The following is a 21188-nucleotide window of genomic DNA, read 5'->3' as shown; positions in this document are numbered from 1 at the left end:
CCTCTCTCTCACGAGCGAAGTTTCTTTTATCAATGTTTACTTTAACAGTCATGGTTCATTAGCAACTGAACTGTGTTTTTATTGTGTTAAATTATTTCCTGCTCACAAGTCCGATTTATTTAAGAACAGTGCAGTGTAAAATAAAAGATCAGGCAGCACTCTTTTAACAAATAATTAAAACACATTTATTTAAAAATTATACATGAATTAAATAATAGGGAGATTGCTTTCTCTATCCATTTATAAAATCTTTAGCATAAATTAGAACCTTTTTTACTTGAACACTAATTAACTTCTTTAACTCACAATCTTATTTACTCTCTGCCTAAAATTCAACTTCTTAAACTTCTAGCTTACTTGCAAAGAGGTTAGCTACTCTCTGTTAAGTTATCTTTACAATTTTTATATCTACTTCCAACATGCCAATCGATTCTCTTAATGACACTTCTTATTAACCAAGTTATTAACCAAATTCTTAAAAGTCTTTCTATAACACACTATAAGAGGAATTGTACAAAAGTATGGAACTTACAAAGGCTCTGTATCCCACATTCAGTCAAGTCTTGCACAAAACGTTCTAAGGCAATTCTTTCAATCTCAGATCTTGAGCTTCCTCAGGAATGTCTGGCTTCAGTAATATCTCATTTGGAAAATAGCAGTCTGTGGACTGCAGTACTCATTCAGCTCCGACAAAAGGATGTTCTCCCATGGCTAAAAGAAAAACTTCTGAGTGAAGCTGCCTCAGGTAATTTACATTGCCTTTTCTCCTCTGCTTTGGCTCGCCGAAAATGCCTGGATGACTGTCGTCTCCATTAGCTTGAACTGCCGCCTCCAAGAAACTGAAACTGCCGCCAACTCTCAACCGGGATCCTTCTCTCTGGCGTCTGGAAGCCTTTCCTTCTTCGGCAACGTCTGGAAGCCCTCTCTCTCTGGCCCTGAAGCTCCTCTTCAGTGGCGACTGGAACCAGGAAGCCTCCTTATGCTTGGCTCAGTCCCTTTTTATTCTGCGATCTTGGAACCTTGCACTAAGGTTAGTAAACCCTGAAGAATTCGGCATGACTCTTTTATCTTCTTTTAAGTTTAACCAGTTCTTTGTTCTAGTCCGTGCAATCTTTTGATCATATTTTGCCAGGCGAGGAAACTTGTCTTTAAGACTAGCGGACCTCTTTGATACTTTGCTTCTCCTTTCAGGGCCGCGGAAACTACTCTAAACCTAGTGGCACACTTAGACACTATCTTTAAAGGTGTTAGCGAAGTAAGCAACTCTTATATACAACTAGTAAACAACTTTTCCTGTGCTCTTGCACATAACTATATACATACACAAAAAAGTTTTAAAAGATATCTCCAATTTCTTTATGGAACATTTTGAACAACGTATCTTTGACAACATTTCTCCCAGACCTACTCATTGGTTCAGATATGTCGATGACATTTTTGCTGTATGGAATGGCTCTTTGGATGAACTTCAACAATTTCTCACTAAGTTAAACGCACTTCATCCTAGGATCAAGTTTACCCTAGAAGTAGAATCAAATAAGCAGTTAGCCTTTTTAGATCTTCTAATTCTCTGCCAACCAGATGGTAACCTACATTTCTCAGTTTATAGAAAGAAGATTCATACAGGCAATTATATCCACGCGGAATCTCATCACCATCCCAGTCAAAAGGCAGGAACTATTAAAACACTGGTTCATCGGGCCCACTCCTTTTGTTCTTCAGATGATCTTTTACAGAAAGAACTACAATTATATAACTTCTTCCTTTCTATCTAATGTTTATAAGAATTGCTTCATTAAAAGAACTTTGAGTAGTTTTAATATGTCTTCCTCTTCAAACACAGAAGGAATAACGTACATTCCTATCCCTTATGTACAAGGCATCAGTGAACGTATAGCAAAAGTTTTAAAACCACTGAATATTTTTGTTGCCTTTCGACCGTTAAGAAAAATCTCCACCTTTCTCACTTCTAAGGACAAGCTTCCACATCTTAATCATCCAGGTGTCTACCAGATTCCATGCTCTTGTGGATTATCTTATTTTGGACAAATGGGAAGATCTACCTCTATTCGGCTAGAAGAACACCAATCTTATATTGAATACTTTAAACCTGAAAAGTCTGGACTTGCCATCTTCACGGGACACAGAGTTCATTGGAGAAAGACGAGAGTTCTTCACAAAAGTCAGTTCCTCACGGAACGGCTTTATAAAGAAACGTGAAACTCTGCTTAATTCTCTTAACTTAAACAGATCCCACGGCTTACGTCTATCCCCTTTATGGGAGATAGTACTGTACAAATCAGCTAATCTTTCCTAACTTTTTATTGTATTGATTTTTTTTTTTTAGGAAATTTATTGAACTTTTTAGTGATCTTACACCAGCTACTTAGGTGACACTTTTTGGAATTGTCAGTTATTGTTTAATTTGAGCTTAATATGCACTGAAGATGCCTGTGACACATAGGCGAAAATTATACTATTAAATAATCTTTGTACGTGAGTTTTTTCAGTTATTAATTTTGTATGATACATACACAAAGTTCCCCTGGGAAAGCATTGCCTTTGTTTTTGATGTTAAAACAGTATATATACATTCACTTCCCACATGGTTAACTACATTAATATTTTGCAAAATATACATAGAAACAAACAAGGTTATTTACAGTTGTCATGGGACTTGACCTATGTAAAAAATCGATGTAAAGAGCTTTGATATTTTTAAGCTACATTGAGATTTTACATTGCCTCAGTCCAGAAGATACTTCAGGCACAAACTTTGTTTGCTTACACTTGGATCAAGGATTAAACTAAATTTATTATAGTCTAACCAAGTGGAAAAAAATTCCAACATCTTTCTCTAAATCCAGAGAAATTTAATAATAGGGTGAGAAACCTTTTGACAACCCATATTATTATTATAATTATTTGACACCTCAAGGGAGTCCAAAGTCTCATCGAGGGAGGGCACCCACCTGCTCTACAACTCTGTCTCCACCACTCAATCCACCAACTGACCACAACTACACCAACGCCATCTACTGCTGACCACCACCACTAGTATTTCAACAGATAATCACATATATAAGTAAATATGACTTATACAATATAGATAAATATGAATTCTCCATTGCTTCCACCTTAGTATCACCACCTCTGGGTCTGGCTCCCACTGATGAGACTTCAATAAAGATCGAAACCGGTCTGGGTAGTGGCCCTTTCCTTAATGCATAGCATTATACATGCCTGCAAGGAGATGTGCTTTGCATTATGGGAGATACTGAGGCAAGGAGTGATGAGAGCTTGGTCCACTTTTACTACGAGTTGCCTCAGTCCTGAAGAAACTACAAGTGCAAACTTTGTTCGCTTACACTTGGATAAAGGATTAAACTAAATTTATTATAGTCTATATACAGCAAAGTGGAAAAAGCTTCCAACAGTGATAGTCTTAGGCTAGCTATCTCTGATCTGAACTTCTCTCCTCAGTCTCCAAATGTTAGAAAAGGCTATAACATCCTAGTCTATTTCCTACAGGGAAATACAAGGAATTAGCAGACTTTATCTTTATTCATAAACATGAATAGAAAAATCCTTTTTATGGAATTTGAACCAGGAGAGTCCTAAATTTTGTAGAAGCACAACAAGTAGATATCTGCAGATCACATTAAACAAAAGTTGAAATACTGTACATTTAAAAACAAATTCCTATCAATGATGGCTATTCTGAGGAAATGAGCTTTTCAAAGGAGAATGTCTTTTGAATATTACATGCATTTCCTGCATATAAGATAAAAAAAAAGACTGTGAAAAGTTAGGATTCATTAAAAATAAGTTCTTTAAGAAATTAAATATCTTTGTAAAGATAGAAACATCACGCTGGGATAACCACTTTGGTCGGCCTGCAGTACTAATATATACTATGGATTGTGAAAACACCATTTATGGATGGGACTAATTAAATAATCATATAGAGACATCAATATGTGACAAATGAAAGAAAAGAGACTAAAGGAAAGGGTGTATTTATATTGTAAATATGAAGCAGAACCTTACAATTAGAACTGTAAAATAAGACACACACCATGATATTACTTACATGAGCATAATTTGGAATGCTTCTGGTGTGACATCAGGAACCATTACCTGTCCTTTCTCCTTTAAAGGCCCATAAAACATGGCTGCAAAAACTGGACTGGTAATAGCAAGTAACAACTTGTGGACCTCTGCTACTACCATGTGTTCACCTTCACCAACTACAAAGGTCACATCAGAGAACTGTGGATCCTTCAATAAAGATCGAAGTCTTCCTTTCACTGTCTCCATGATTATCTATAGAAAAAAAAGTACACCTATATAAACACACACTTTATTATTTATGTTTAATGCTGTTGTTCAATTTGAAAAAAGTGTGCACAACCTGTAATGGACATTTACACAAATCAGGAGTAACAGGAATAAATTTACAGAAAGAATTTGTGAAACGAGATGATTTGCCCAAAAACTGTTGTTATAAGAGAAATGCAATTGGATGATTAAATCATACTTAACGAAAAAGTATATTCTTGTTTTTATCCTTTATCCAAGCATGAGCTTAAAAAATTAAGTAATTTCAGAACTACGCTATTTATATATGAAGATAAATGACTTTATGGAATATCAGTTATCCTGATAAAGCACAATAGTTTCAGAAGTGTATATTATTGTTATTATTGCATGGGAGACCAAATCAACTCAATATCTATTACACCTCACCTTGAAATCATTAACAGACAAAATCCTCACAACTGACTCAGACAACCCATTTCAATCCATTACCACATTCCAAGTGAAATATCTAGTCCTCACACTATTGCTGACCACACTTTCACCCAACTTCCAGGGATAACCTCTAGCCAAGTGCAGAAATATTTTATTTGTATTAATCCTAAAAAAATCCCTTAAGTAACTTAAGTGTTTCTATCATATCTTACCTTTTCTGCCTATCAACTAACTTTTGCAACTCACAAACCCTCAATCTATTCTCATAAGGTGCATTCCACAGACAACTCACCAAATTCACCTATGAATCCTCTCCAGACTACCAGATCTGAGCACAATAATCCAGATGTGTTGTATCAAAGTCAAGCTTTATAAAGAGGAATCATAACTCCTTTATTTCTGCTAAATAACCAAGTAATCCTGTAAGCAACCATGGCTACTTTAGCAATATGCACTCTAAACTTCAACTCTCTATCTACTACTACTATGGGTAGTAGCAGCAGCAGTAGATAGAGAGTTGTATTATCAATGTGGTACACAGCTTGTAATCTTTGTATCCCAAAATTTCTACATGAATGGTATGCTAGCGGAGCTGGGTGAGGAGAAGGGAGTGCAGTTTGTGGATGTATTTGAGGAAAGAATGGGATTATACAGATGTTGAAAGTTTTTCAACTTGGTTATATTATAAATTACAGATGCCAGGAAATTATATTCTTGGTTTCATCCTTTATCCAAGTGTAAGCAAACAAAGTTTGTGTATGAAGTAACTTCATAACTGGACAACTCGTATATAGAGGTTAATGACTTCACATCAATTGCCTTAATATCCAATGCAATGCACATATCCTGACATATATGTATAATGCTATGTATTATGGGAGGCACCACTACCCAGATCAGTTTCAACCTTTACTGAGGTCTCATCAGTGGGAGCCAGACCTAGAAGTGATACCAAAGTTGAAGTAATGCAGAAGTCATATTTCCATATACTAATAGCCAAAAGGTGTCACACCTTATTATTACTAAAATATTTTGGATTAGAAATAGACGAAAGTTTTTTCCGCTTGATTATGTTATAAATTAAAGACACCGGGAAATTATATTCTTCTCTAATCCAGAGTATTTCATAATAAGGTGTGACACCTTTTGGTTACTTGTATATGGAAATAAGACTTCTACATCATTTCAACCTTGGTATCACTTCTGAGTCTGGCTCCTACTAATAAGACCTTAATAATGGTCAAAAGCTCTTCACATAATGCACCAAGAATATAATTTCTTGGCATCTTTAATTTATATTATACAGATATGATGGATTGCATTTGAATTGCTTTGGAGTGAATAAACTGGAGAAACTACTGCTAGATGGAAGTGCGGTATACGATACAAGAAAGAGATCAGAAGTCATGGATGAAGGGAAAGATCAGGAGAGTGATATTGAAGAGACAGAAGTGCTTGGCAATGGCAATAGTAGTAGTGTGAAAAATGAAGAGAGAATAAGAATGCACGAGGGACTGGAAAATAGGGAGAGAGCCCAGGTAGACAGGCATAGTATAAGTAGAGTGGATGATGGAAGTAATAGTAGTAAATATATGTTTGGGGATGATCAGCATAGAAATGGAATAGATTGTGATGTGAGAGGGAAAGTTGAGACTGAGCGGATATATGTGGTAAGCAGTGATAAAGGTGATTGGGCAAAGGAAGTTGTGATGGGGAAGTCAAAACCAATAAGTGGCTTAGGTAGGACTGGTTATAGACGTAAAACTGCACTGCCGTGTTTATTTACAAATGCCAGGGGTATCAGAATAAGGGAGATGAAATGGATTCACTGATTGAGTTTATTTGCTCAAAAATAGTTGGAATCAGTGAAGCATTGGTGAATGAAGATGATATCCTAAAGGGAATAGGAATGGAAGGGGTACAGTGTTTTTCACGAGGATAGAAAGAACAAGAAGGAAGGGCAAGTGCTGCTGATGATAGCAGGATAATTATGTCCACATAAGGAAGACATGAAAGAAGGAAATAATGGTTAATGGTTATGAGGTACTGTGGTCCAAGGTGGAGGGTGACAGGAAGGCCCATTTAGCTGAATGTTGCTATAGGCCAGGGAATGTGGCCTATAGCAACATTCCCTGGCCTATAGCAAGTGTTTTTCACGAGGATAGAAAGAACAAGAAGGAAGGGCAAGTGCTGCTGATGATAGCAGGATAATTATGTCCACATAAGGAAGACATGAAAGAAGGAAATAATGGTTAATGGTTATGAGGTACTGTGGTCCAAGGTGGAGGGTGACAGGAAGGCCCATTTAGTTGAATGTTGCTATAGGCCAGGGAATGTGGAGGGCAGTGATGAAGAAATGTATAAACAACTTGAGTTTGTGAACAAAGGAAGGGTGATTTTATTTATTGCAGTAGAGAGTGGAATAGAGATAGCATCTGGGAACAAGGAAAAGAATTTCTTGAATTCTTGAGAAACAACTATCTCAGGCAGCATGTAAAGGAGGGCACGTGACGATCAAGAGTTTTAGACATGATCATTTCATCAGAGGATGTAATTGTGAGCGGGGTTTTTACACTTTCCTCTAGTTTGGTGAGAGGGATCGTGAAGTGATCACCTGGGTTGTGGCTAGATATATGCAGACGTCTCTAAGGAAAGGATATATGTGTAAGCACAAAGCTAGTGATTATGAGACAGATTGTAGCTATAACATGAAATGAGGAGTTGAGTGATAAGGAAATAAATGCTTCTTGGGAACTTACAAAAAAAATACATACAGCATCAATATCTGAATGTATTATGAATGTCAAAAGGCTGGTTAAGGTAGGTGTAAAATAAATGAATGAGGGGATTAAGTATGAAATCTGGAAGGCACTTTGGAGGCAGAACAAGATGAGTATTAATAATAATCAGTTACATGAAGAGTATAAGGAGCAAGCTAGGAGAGTGACTCAGTGAGGACAACAAAAGTGCAGTATGAACAAAACTTAGCAAATCAGGCAAAGAAAAACTCTAGAGTTTTTTTTAGATATGTAGCAAGTAAAAAGAAGAATGATTTATGGTAAGATGATGTTAATGGATGAAAATGGTAACTATTGCAGAAAACATTGTTGAGGTATTCAGAGATCAGTTTATAAGGGTGTTTCACACTCAACTGGGTGAAATCATGAAAAACTCAAGTGTAGAGGACATAGGAGAGGATGGCTTAATTGTGAATGAGCAGGAGATATATAAGGAAATAAACTTTCCAGGGAATGTTTCAGGAAATTAGCAGTAGTAATGGCATGCCTGTTTAATAAGTCTTACAACAGAACAGGTGCCAAGAAAGAAGGTAAAATTATCCCACTGCATAAAGATGGTGATAAGGTTGTGGCTACAAATCAGTAGTGCACTCATGGTTTAATCTTGGGGGGGGGAGGCAAGTTGAGTGCACGATTTGAGAATATCACACTATGCATCGCATACAACTTATGACTGAGCATCTGCAATGATCGCAAATTCGTTAGTATAGAAATAGAAGACACAACACAACATAAATTTAAAAAATTAATTTTAATTAGGAAAAGATTTTTGGAAAAAAGTTTTCCTTTTTCTTTGGAGGCCAGGGACCCCCCCCCCCCCCCCACTCTGGGTGCATGCACAACTGCTACAAATTATAGGCCACTCTGCATATCTGGAGTTGTGAAGGTACTGGAGAGAATAGAGAACTAGGATACAGAAATGGGTTGATAACAGCAATATTCTCTGTGGTTTTCAGCATGTTAAAGGGAGATCATGTTTAACTAATTTATAACAAGGTGACTAAGGAGATGCATATATATATATATACATCTGTGTGTTAAATATAACATATAACAAGGTGACTAAGGAGATGCATATATATATATATATATATATATATATATATATATATCTGTGTGTTAAATATAACATATATATATGTTAAAGATACCAAGCAATTTTATAAGCTAGGTTTTAATCCTTTTTCCCAAGTAAGCAAGCAGACAAGTCAAGTTTGTGCCTGAACATAGTTCAGGTCTCATATATATATATATATATATATATAATTCATGTGCACAATAATTCATGAGGCCTGAGTAAGGCCTCATATGAATTATTGTGCACATATTTGACTACCAGATTTTCTTGGTGATGAGTTGAAAAGGGTCCAGAGAAGATTCACAAAGGTGGTTGGTGGTCTTTGGAATGAGGACAGATTGAAAGAATGTAAACTGCAAGCCTCGTGATATGATTGAGACATAAATTAGTCAGGGGTTGTTATCAGTTGACATGAAAGAGATTTTTCATAGAGGGGGGAGTGGGTTAGAATATCTTTTGGAAACTACATAAGGATAGTGAAGAGTGGTTGGTGAATGGAATGCATTGCATGAGTGTGTTGTTAATATAGACACGTTAAATCAGTTTATGGCACAGTTGGATGAGCTTTGTGTGTATGTACCTCCCACAATGATTTCTGACTCTATAGAGGTGATGTTAATAATAATAATAATTTATATTAAAATGGTGCCCATTATTAGAAAGGGGGATGGTAAATCCCTTTATGTTTTTATAGCCGGGTACAAAACTCGGATCGAAATCCATAGAGTTTCATGCCGAAAAAATTATCGGCGAGCCCAAGTGTAAATGATCACTTGGGTAGTACAACACCAGGTCAACTTCATGCAAAGGTGGAGCAAGATCCCTCACTGACTTTAATATTCTCTCATAATGGAAAACCCAGCTCCTAAGAGATGTATATATATTGTTTTACATTATGAGAAGAGGTCACTACTCAGACCAGTTTCAACCTTTTTTGAGGTCTCATCAATGAGTAGGTAGACCGGGAATATCGAGGTTTTAAGTGAACATGAACTTACATACCTCTACTATCGAATTGCCAAAGTGGTGTGCTCCTATATTTATTGTTAATTACTAATTTAATAAGCCGAAAGGCTATTTTACCAGCGAATATGTTGTACTACCCAAGTGATCATTTACAATTGGGCTCGCCGATAGTTTTTTCGGCATGAAACTCTATGGATTTCAATCCGAGTTTCGTACCCGGCTATAAAAACATAAAGGGATTTACCATCCCCCTTTCTATTAACATATTCGCTGGTAAAATAGCCTTTCGGCTTATTAAATTAGGTGCTCATTATGTTTTACCCATACTATCAGCCTATTTAAATCATTTTTTAAAATGATTTAAATAGGCTGATCATATTTAATTATTATCCTACCCAACTTTGCATCATCAACAAACAACTGAATATCTCCCTTTAAATTACTTCCTACATAATAAATGTACAAATTAAACAGCAGTGGTCCAAGTACAGAGCCCTGAGGCACACCACTAGTCACCTGCCTGCTCCTGGATTCTGCTCCTCTATATATTACTTTTTATAATCTGTCCATCAGCCACTCTTTTATCCATATTACTGTGCTTGATGGGAAAGAGTCAGACTACTGTCAAGCTTTAATGAATAATTTGTTCAAGGTTTGGTATTCTAAAAACTGTGAGTGTTATTTGAATCACTTTTTGATAATTCTAGGATACACAACCATATGGACTGATTCCCAAGCACTAGCTCTTCACAGGAACAAAAAACTCACCAGCATATGAAACCCCTAGCCATATGCAGTGACAGGCAAAAACTCCATGCACCAAGCCTCAGATCTACTCAGTAGCAGACAAAAGCTCACAGCTGCAGATAAACCAGCAGTATTCTTAGGATGGACATATTTGTGAAATGTTCAAAGGCTCCAAAAGTTGCTAGTAATCTAGAAAGGTAACTCTTCAATACCTCTAAAACTTGGATTAGATCTAGTGTCTATGTTGGCTTCTACAGTATTTTTGTTTATGTAAATTGGTGTAAACTTAAATATTCCGTTCAAATTACCACTTTTGTTGGTAATTTGAACCACCATTTCCAATGAAATGAATTCTTATGTTAGTGCATTTATACTGTGAGAACTGCATGATTTATTGCTTGTTTTTAAGTGTGTGTGTGTGTACAGTTATGCATTGTTTATATATATTAGCCGTGCATTGTTAAATATATCAAAATTTTAATGAAGTGAATATGCAGATTTGTCTGTTAGTCTGACCTAAAATTAGTATTTTAGTTTAATGTGTATGTTTAAAATATGTAAGTTGAAAAGACTTACTTAGTTGATTGAAAATGTGAGTTTTGACTGCTTTCAAGCGGTCAAAACTCATATGTTAACATGAAACCATTTTATATGTTTCATATGTTAACATGAAACCATTATCTTCATGGCAGTCAAAAATGCTGTGAAGATATAATATATAATGGCAGTATTCCCTTAATTCAAGATTGAAGCGGAACTGGAAGTATCGTGCGTGGTGGAGCAAGAGCAAGTGAAAAGAACATGGTAACAAAGTAAACAGCTGGATAGAGCTGGGTAAGTGAGAGAAGTACAAATATGTTGAGATATGGAAGAGTTTTTGGAATGAGCTAGAGGAAAGTTACATAAGTAGTAGTCTCAAAAAGAAAGAAGTTTTCTGCTGTTATGTTACAAAAGTAACTGGAATAACAGTTGTTGACAAAAGTTATAGGAACTTTGGAACTTGATAAATGAAGTTTCTCACACAGGAAGAGAAATGTTTATCTATCAGATATCAAATGCCATTAGTGCAGTAATTTACTCACTGTACCCTCCGAAAACGGCTGTTTCGGAAAGTACAGTGAGTACTTTCCGAGGTTTTTAGTGTTCGATCATTTTCCCGTGGGAGTCTATTGTTATTATTATGTTACATCTCCAAGGAGTCCAAAGACTCATCAAGGGAGGGCACCTACTTATGTAGGAAAAAGAGAGAAAACATATATTAATTAGATCTTAAAACAACTATCTCCCAGAGTTTTGGTAAATTTATACAGCCATACTTAGGCTTGGAGTATGTTTTAAAGATGCCGTTGATTACAAAAACAACCTCTCTGACTTATGACTTCTGTATAGACCTTTTGTTTTCTTCCATTTGATCCTGTGTGAAGGGATATCCAAGGCATGTTCTTAGTGCTAGACCTGTCAATAATGATAGTGCCGAAATGTATTTTGTACAGGAAGAGGAAAAATATTGTAACTCTTAAAGATGAAACCAAAAAAGAAAAAACCGTTTGTAGACTTTTCCAGCAGATATTTGAATATCTGCTGATATACTTTTTGTGGGATTTTTCAAGGTAAACATACAAAACATTGTATATCTATTGAGATTATGAAATCTACAGTTAATTCCAAGATAGTGGTTTTCGGAGAAAAGAACTGTTTCTTTCCACCGAAGAAATAAAGAAACTATTTCTTTCAAGAGAGGTCCAAATGTAGTTAAGAGACAATGTCCTTTTTAGTTGGTATATTTTGGGTCCCAAAAAATAGACAAGATGTGATTTGTTTGTTTTTATAGATTTTAAGACAAGTTTCTGTTGAAGTAATATTCAGAATATTGCGTGTGTGTGTATGTGTGTATACATATTTTTATGCATATTAAATATACACATATTATATATATATATATATATATATATATATATGTGTGTGTGTGTGTGTGTGTGTTTTAAATACATCTTAATGGTATTAAATTGGTCTTTGTTTTTTATTTTTGGAGGTGTGAAGACACAATTTACTTAATCATTGTTAAGAATGAAGTTTGAGAATAGAGAATTATCATAGTAAAAAATTACACATATCTAGCATCTTACTTTAAATTAAAGATACCAAGAAATTATATACTTGGTTTAATCCTTTATCCAAGTGTAAGCAAACAGTGTTTGCACTTGAAGTATTTTCAGGATCCAGACCAGTTTCGACCTTTATTGAGGTCTCTTCAGTGAGAGCCAAACCCAGAGGTGATACTAAGGTTGAAGTAATGAGGTCTCATCATTGAGGAAAATGATGCATCACTATATGATGAAAATATCCTGGAGAAGAAACTGCAGCAATTTTTTTTTGCAGTAAAAGGGCCATATCTTTCCAGAAATGGAAAGATATGGTCTTTTTCTGTGAGGATATAAGAAGAGCAAGACGAGAGTGCTCTTGATAGAAGAATTGTACCCATTCAAGTGGGAATGAGAGGTGAGGGAGAAAAACAATGGAAGTGGATTTGAAGAAGTATGCCATGAAAAATACTTCAGGCACAAACTTTGTTTGCTTACACTTGGATAAAGGATTAAACCAAGTATATAATTTTCTTGGTATCTTTAATTTATAATATAACCAAGTGAAAAAACTTAAAACAACTTTCTCCAATCCAGAATATTACTCGTGTGCTTAGATTTCAGTGTATAAATCTGATACCAGTCAAACTATTTTTACAATAGGTGTAATAGACAAGATTTAATATTTGAAAACTATTCACAATGATGTAATCCAAGATGGGATTTCGTAAATGAATAATAAATTAAACTGTTTATAAATACTAAAAAACATCATCAGCACCATGTCAAGCATCAGAACTTCACAGCCACACCTAACACTGTGCTAAGTCTCAGCTCTATACAACAGCAAGCAAAAACCCATTACACATCAAACTCAGCTCTACCCAGCCTCAACTTTTACAGTCAGCATTCCTGTAGTGATCTTCAATGAGGTTCTCATCATTGAGAAAAATGGTGCATCATCCATATTATGAAAATACCCTGGATAAGAGACTGCAGCAATTTTTTTTTCTTCTTTTTTTGGTTCTTAACTAACCAAGAAATGGTCTTTTCTATAAGGATTTAAGAAGAGTAAGATGAAAGGTGCTCTTGATAGAAGAATTGTACCCATTCAAGTGGGAATGAGAGGTAAGGAGAAAAACAATGGCAGTGGATCTGAAGAAGTATGCCATGAAGTGAAAGCAGACAGGAGGAGGAGACACAATGCTGTGCTTACAGGTCTGAAAATGCAGACGTTGATCACTGAGTTATTTTAATTGTTGAGAAGGAGGAACTAGAATCTAGAGATGGCATCTGGAAGCAAAGGAAACAAATTTCTTGAGTCGCTAAAGAATTACTACATTAGGCAGTGTGTAATAGAAGTACACATGAGAATTGAGCATTTTGGATTTCAGCACTGAATCAGAGGATGTTACTGAGGTGTGAATAAGGATGTTACTGAAGTGTAAAATTTGCCTCCCAGGTGGTCAAGCCCAGGTTAAGCTTTTGTGAGGAAGTGATCATGGTAAGCTCAGGAGACAGCTTGGAGTAATGGTGGGACAAGGAATAGGTGCAAGTAATCAAGAGATTATTTAACAGCAACATCTGAAGGTATTTCAATGGAATATTTATAAGTTTAGACATTATAAACTGTGAGATTATGCAGGCAATTTGAAAGAAGACATAATGGAGATAGTTTAAAGTAGGAAACATAATCAGTTACACATGAAGAATATTAAGTGAGCTAAGAAGGCAGCAGATTTGGTTATATAAAGCAGTATGCTATGAACAGTACTCAGCTGATCAGCCAAAAAAAAAAAACAGTCTGGGTGCTATCCTATGGAAGGGTAAGTTAATGGAACGGTTTCAGGGCTGTTTGTCCAATCAAAATCTCGCCCAGTAGACATTTCGTCAAATGCTATTTTATTTTCTCCAATGGCACATTTAAAACTGTGCCCTCACAATTTGCTGTTGTTTACTATGCATGGAATATTTTGAGAGCACGTCAACTCCCGCAAAAACTGAGACTACATATTGGTCAATATACCAGCATGTTGTCAACACCCCCAAAACAAGCAGAAATCATTGTGAATCTATATACTGTTATGATGGATTTCAAGCTGGTGAATATGAATGCTGCATGAGAGATATTTACTAATGCAAATATAAAGTGTTGTCTATTTCACTTTTCTCAGTCCCTTTGGCAATATATGGTGGCTTTGGGTCTATCACAGCAGTACAAAGTTGCAGGAAGCCCTATACGTGAAGAAGCATCAATGCTGTTCGGCTTGCCATTCGTGCAGATCGATGACGTACTCGAGGTATTTGACTACATTGCAGAGAGTGTTTCGGAAGACCTGGAAATAATGATAGAGTCTGATGTAAACACGTTCAACATACTCTATCATTACTTCAACCCCTCCCATGCCTCGAGCGCGTAGGGGGTGGAAGACCCTTGCTTTCCACCCGAGGTAAGGAATGTCCATGATTTGTTTATCAATGGGACACAGAGAACCAACAATTCTGTAGAAGGTTGGCATAATAAATTGCAAAAGTTCATGGTGGGACAGCACTCCAATCCACGAAGACATCCCAGCCCTAGAAATAAACAGGTTAAAGTCAAGGCTCCCTCCAATCTTAACAGCAAAAAATCTTGCAGAGACAAGTTTCAACATGAAGGAGAAGTGGAAAGAGTCCTGGTGTAACACTTCAACAGGGATCTTCCATGAATTAGTGGACCCAACACAGATACCTTCGGGTTTTGACCTACCTTGGAAAACTTGGTCTGCCCTTAACTGAATCTGCACCAACCATGGCAGATGTGCAGACCATCTTTACAAACGGGGCATGATTGCTTCACCCAGGTGCAACTGTGGATCACCCGGCATACAATTAATCATATTACAACAGAATGTGTCCAATGTGCATACCATAGAAACCTACCAGACTTCATCTATGCTACACCAAGTGCAGCTGACTGGGTAATCAATCTAGACAATCAGTTGTAGCCTATTCTTGAGTGTCTCTTTTTAACTGTATTATGTCTTATTATTGTACATATGTCTATTACTATGGCCCATATATATTAAGGATTAATGTAATGTAACTTTTCATGTGTGAGCCTAAATAAATAATGGTGGTGAGTAAAGCCTAAGTGAGGGTGGAATTATTAGATAACACCTCTAATGACTAATTTTGGGAAGGCACTCTACACTACGTAATCCTCCATCTACGTTCTGCACTATCTATCACCTCCAGTCACTAGTAGCATTTTTTGTGTTGGATCTGGTGATAGGATCAAAAGACTTGTCCATAACTAAGGTGTCCACATTGCCTCCTCCAATTTGGGAAATTAATCATGAGTTTGAAGACATTTGGAAATTTTAGCTAAGAAAGATATATATGAAACTGAAGGCAGGTGATTATGACAAGATTAGGAAGCATCTTGAAGCAGTGTCATGGCATAAAGATCCGAAAGGGAAGTGTGCTCACAGTGTATGGGGGATAGTCTAGAAGTAACCGGAGGAAGCAATATCAGGTTTTATACCCAAGGTCAGGAGGGTAAACCCTGGTAGGCATTAGATGGATGAGTAGTTTCATCAAGCTTGAGCTGCAAAAAAGAAAAAATGTTGTAGAGTGTGTGTAAAGAGAAAGATGACCAGAAAGCTCATGAACAATACAATGGTCAGGCATGAAAGGTGAGTAGTATTGAGGAAGGAAAAAATCAGACTGTGAAAAGAAATTAGCCGAGCAGGTCTAAGGAAATTCCAAACAGTTCTTTTGATATGTATCAAGTAGGAGGAGGAATGACTATAAAAGGGTAACTTTAAAAATGCTGAAGGTGACAAGGTGACAGAGGCAGGCAAAACAGTTGAGCTACTGAGTGACAACTATGTATGAGTAGCACTATCCAATATTCATGCAGTATCTACTTTGCTTTTGAACTCTTTCACAGTCATGGCACCCACAACAGACTATAGCAACTTATTCAATTTATTCACCACTCTTTAAGCACACTATCTAGTCCTCACACTCCATGCTAACTATCCTCTTTCTCAGTTTCCAAGGGTGGCCCCTAGTTCTCCCACTGCTAGACCTGTTCTGAAACATTTCCTCTGTATTAATCTTGTAAAAACCCTTCAGTAATTTGTATGTTTTAATCACATCACTTCTTTTCTGCATGTCAACTAATTTCTGTAAGCACAAATCTTCAAACTGTTCTCATAAGGTCCATTCCATAGGCCTGATACATCTTGGTAACTCGCCTCTGGATCCTTTCCACCGCCTCCTTCTCATCCCCAAGAAATCCAGGTAACTACATCTGTGTGCAGTAGTCAAGATGGGGTCTTACCAAGGCTCGATAAAGAGGAACAATAACTTGCTTGTCTCTACTCGTCAAAGTATTCTTCAGTAACCAAGCAATCTGATGAGCTCTTTTAGACACTTATGCAATATCCCTATCCTATAACACCCCCAAATCCCAGGTGGGTGTTATAGGATTCCTAGCCTCATCAATTTCTTGGAGTACAGTTTCATCACTGTGTGGTACACAGCTGGCAATGTTTTCACCTCAAAATGCATAACCTTACACTTTGCCATTAAACTGGTATCCATTCTCCTTTGCACAGATTGCCACTATCAAATCATGTTGCAAAATTTGAACATCTGTATTAACTATTGCTCTCCCAATTTTGCATCATTGGCAAAAGAAATTTGACTTTATTTGTCCCAAATCATCAGAATATCACCTTCATTCAACCATGTTTCACTTATTCCAATGATTTGGGACAAATAAAGTCAATCAGTAAAACCATTTCATCTTTCTTATTTCTGATGCTTTTGGCATTCATAAACAAACACAGTAATTCATTTTTAGGTGTATAACCAGTCCTGTCCAAGCCACTTGTTGGTTGTGATTTCCCCACTATACCTGCACAATCACCTTTATCACCACTTACATATCTGCTCAGCCTCAACTTCCCCACTGACATTGCAATATACTCTAAATTCATACACATATTCACTGCCACTTTCAACATCCACTCTTCCTATGCCAAATCTTCCTGTCCACCCAGGCTGTCCTTGTTTTCCTGTTCCTGTTTTCTTTTCATCTCTCACACTACTACACCTGTTATACACCTGTTTCCACTGCCAAGCATTTCTGTCTCTTCAATCCACTCTTCTGATTCTTCACTTTATCTCTTCCTTCTGATTTCTTGCACACATCACACACTCTACTTCCATGTAGCAACACTTTCTCTAGTTCACTCACTTCAAAGCCATTCAAATGCAAACATTCATGCCTGTATAATTCCATTCTTCCCTCAAACACATACAACTGCAAATTGTACTTCCTTCTCCTCACACAGCTCAGCTAGCATACTATTCATGATTTTGGCTCTCCATTTTAACTCATCATTGAGATACCTTGGGAACAAACTGACAACTTTTCCATTACACTGTTATCTTTCACTCTTCTCAACAATCTCCTGATATTCTCCCTTGCATGCTCCTTAATGTCCATTTAGATAACTTGTCACCACAACTACCACTAACTCTATTGCTCATTTCTTCCTCACATCCAATGCCTAAATCACCTTACTCATTCTACCTTCTGGATAGCAGATCTTATGGACTCTCTCATTAACTCATCCTCTAACTATGGAATCTCCATACACTGCTATCCTGGATCACTCGTCACCTCTTTTACTCTTTTTTTCTTTCATTCTATTCTTTTACACACTTTCATTAGTTTCTGCTGAATGTCTAATAGCACTCTGCATATTCCTCATTTCATTTTCAATAACTCTTTCATCATATCTTGCATTCTGACAGAAGGAGAATGGTAGGAAAGAGGAATGTCACTTCAGTGCAGAAAGAGTAAACTAGTTTAAGGTATGACTTGATGAGGACTGCATTTGATGGCAAGTGCCTCTCAGAATGAGTCTTTTGATTATGGAGATCCTGATGATGATAATTAGCATGAAATATTCAATAACAAATAAGATAGTGATGTAATTCTTAAAACATTGATCAGTTCTGAGTATGTGCTTCATTCCTTTCTCCTCTTCTTGAGCCATCCCCACCCCAATATATAAATTTCTAAATGATAATGCTTTTATCTGTTACCATGGAGTAATTAGTATTTTGTTCAACTATGCTGCAATAAGCAGCCTTTCCTTACACCCTGTGTGATTTTACTAGATCCTAAGCATTGGTTGGTTGGTTGGTTAGCTTATAGTTTATTTGGCACAAAACTACAAAGGTCATACTGTGCCATACTAAGGTTACAACTATACATAAGCAGTTAAAGAAAATTGGAAACAATATGCCTGTACAAAAATTAGGTTCTACAAAGCAGCATCTACATGGAAAGAATTGCTGCAGAGGACACAGCAACACACAAGGTTAAAGTAGTACAAAAATTGTCAACAATACAAGTTAAATGAACAAAATGATTGTACAAGACACCAAGCCAAGGAATGCAGTATCTACATATAGTTACAATTATAACAGATATTTTTACAGCCATACATAAAGGAATTATTATACAACATGCATGCATAAAAATAAAATTTGGCAATGTGGTATCTACATATAAACAAAATTACAAGAAGGTTACACAAATATACAAGGTGTCCTACAGCAATAGATAATTAGTCAAAAAAAAAGTAAATGATATGCATGCACAAAGGTTAAGCTGGGCAATGCAGTATCTACATATAAACAAAATTACTGCAACATTTAATGGATGGATGGCGCTAGCGTCGCCGTAGCACGTGGCGGTGAATTTGAGCTGTGCAGAAGAAAGTGATTTTTAATCGGTGAATAGTCCGCTTTTTCCCCCGTTTTTCTACGTTTTTGAGTGCTAAATTGTTTCTCTGAATACGAGCGTACTTCAGTGGTTGTTTTTTGGAAGTTAGTTGCTGTCGCGATACAATATATGTTGGTACCGTCGGAATCGAACGCGTAACGGTGGAAGACAAAACGAAGCTAAGTTACTGTATTTAGTTATATTTCATTTATTTAATTATATTTAGTACTTAAATGTTCTGATGTTTGTACTTTTTTCCCCTCTTATTTATTAATTGAATAATTATTAAAGATTACGCTACTCGGCAGTAAGGAATGATGGTGGATTCAGCAGCAGTCGCAAGTGGCGTAACGCCAAGTCCTCCGCCATTTAAGAACTCAATTATTAGCAATATCATAAGGGACTTTGTGGCATGCAGTACTTGCAGCATGTATGCTTCTCGGGAATTACATATGTGGCTTGTTAAAGAGAGTGGAGAGCGTATGGGCGCAAAATGCAGGCAGTTGGAGGAAATAAGTACATTAGATATATCGATATCTGACTTTGTTGCTCCAGGAACGGAGAATGAATGTAGGAAGGCAAGTAGTATGATAGGAGCGAATGAGAAAATAATAGTTGATAGTGTGGAAGGTGTGAGTGACTGTGGAAGTTTAGGAGATGGTTTTGTATGGGAGAGTGAATTTAGATTAAGAGTGACTGACCTGCAGAGGGAGATAGATGAGTTGAAAGAGGAGGTGGAATGTCTAGTGAATGAGAGCAGAAGTATGAAAGATAAGATTAGGAGAATGGAAGAGATAAATGCAAGGCGAATCAGAGTAGGAGAGAGAGAGAATTTAAGGAGTATGAGTGAGAGGTATGGGGGTGCTAGAAGAGGAGAGAATGGAAACAGTAGAAGAGAGGGAATGAGAGAGAGGTATGGGAATGCTAGCAGACGAGAGGATGGAAACAGTAGGAGAGACGGAATGAGAGAGAGATATGGAAGTGCTAGAAGAGGAGAGAATGGAAACGGTAGGAGAGATGGAATGAGAGAGAGGTATGGGAATTCTAGAAGACGAGCGGATGGAAACAGTAGTAGGAGAGACAGAATGAGAGAGGGATATGGAAGTGCTAGAAGTGGAGAAAATGGAAACAGTAGGAGAGAGGGAATGAGAGAGATGTATGGGAGTGCTAGAAGAGGAGAGAATGGAAACAGTAGAAGAGAGAGGTATGGGAATGAAAGAAGAGGAGAGAATGGAAACAATAGGAGCGAGGGAATGGTAAGAGGTATAATGTATGGCGACTCAATGATCCGTGGTGTTCAAGATAGAATGCGTGAGGAGTGTTTGCCAGGAGGAACAATAGAAAGGGTGGCTATGGCAATTAAGAGAGGTGAAAGGGTGGATGAGATGATTGTGATGGTAGGAACGAATGACTTGAGTGGTAATGTAAGTCGGGCAGCGAGAGATATGAGATTTTTGCTTGAGACTGTACGGAAGAAGACAGAGAGAGGAAAAATAGTGTGCGTGTTGCCTAGGTACGATAACGATGAGCTGAGCAGAAGAGCGGTGATATTGAATGGCATAATAGCGAGAATGTGTGACAAGAGAGGACTGGTATATGTGGATGTTTGGAGTGCGTTTGAGGAAAGAGAGGAGTTGTATGCGAGAGACCGTTTACATTTGAATGAGGAAGGACGTAGGCATCTGGAGAGATTGCTGTTCTGAACGAGTCAGTGTGTCCCAGGGAGGATGATAGCAGGGGTGGCCTCTTGTCGGAATGGATACTTGGGAGAAGGGAGACAATGTCAGGTAACACTGAGCCCAGTGGAGTCTAGAAGGGATAAGGCTGGATATAGAAACAATGGCATTTATATGCTGTATACTAATGCCAGGAGTATCCGGAATAAGGGAGAGGAATTGGTGGTGCAGATAGCATCAGCCTGGCCAAAAATTATTGCGATCACTGAGACGTGGTTGACAGAAGGAGATATA

At 37.1% G+C, this 21188-nt stretch overlaps 1 protein-coding gene across 1 annotated transcript in view; it reads right to left on the bottom strand.

The window, feature by feature from the left end:
* The window catches only part of LOC150106043 (BTB/POZ domain-containing protein 6-like), a 43854-nt gene that overhangs the window by 10855 nt on the left and 11811 nt on the right, over positions 1 to 21188 (bottom strand). The window contains exon 2 of the mRNA XM_090393785.1: positions 4094 to 4326. Within this exon, the coding sequence (XP_090249911.1) occupies positions 4094 to 4320 (227 nt within the window). The 5' untranslated portion in view covers positions 4321 to 4326. The remainder of the gene's footprint in view (positions 1 to 4093; positions 4327 to 21188) is intronic.

Source organism: Typopeltis vanoorti, chromosome 6, assembly GCF_054136105.1.
Source record: "Typopeltis vanoorti isolate ZY-2024b chromosome 6, IOZ_Tvanoo_1.0, whole genome shotgun sequence".
NCBI classification, from domain to species: domain Eukaryota; kingdom Metazoa; phylum Arthropoda; class Arachnida; order Uropygi; family Thelyphonidae; genus Typopeltis; species Typopeltis vanoorti.
This window is presented reverse-complemented; position numbering and strand designations above follow the sequence as displayed.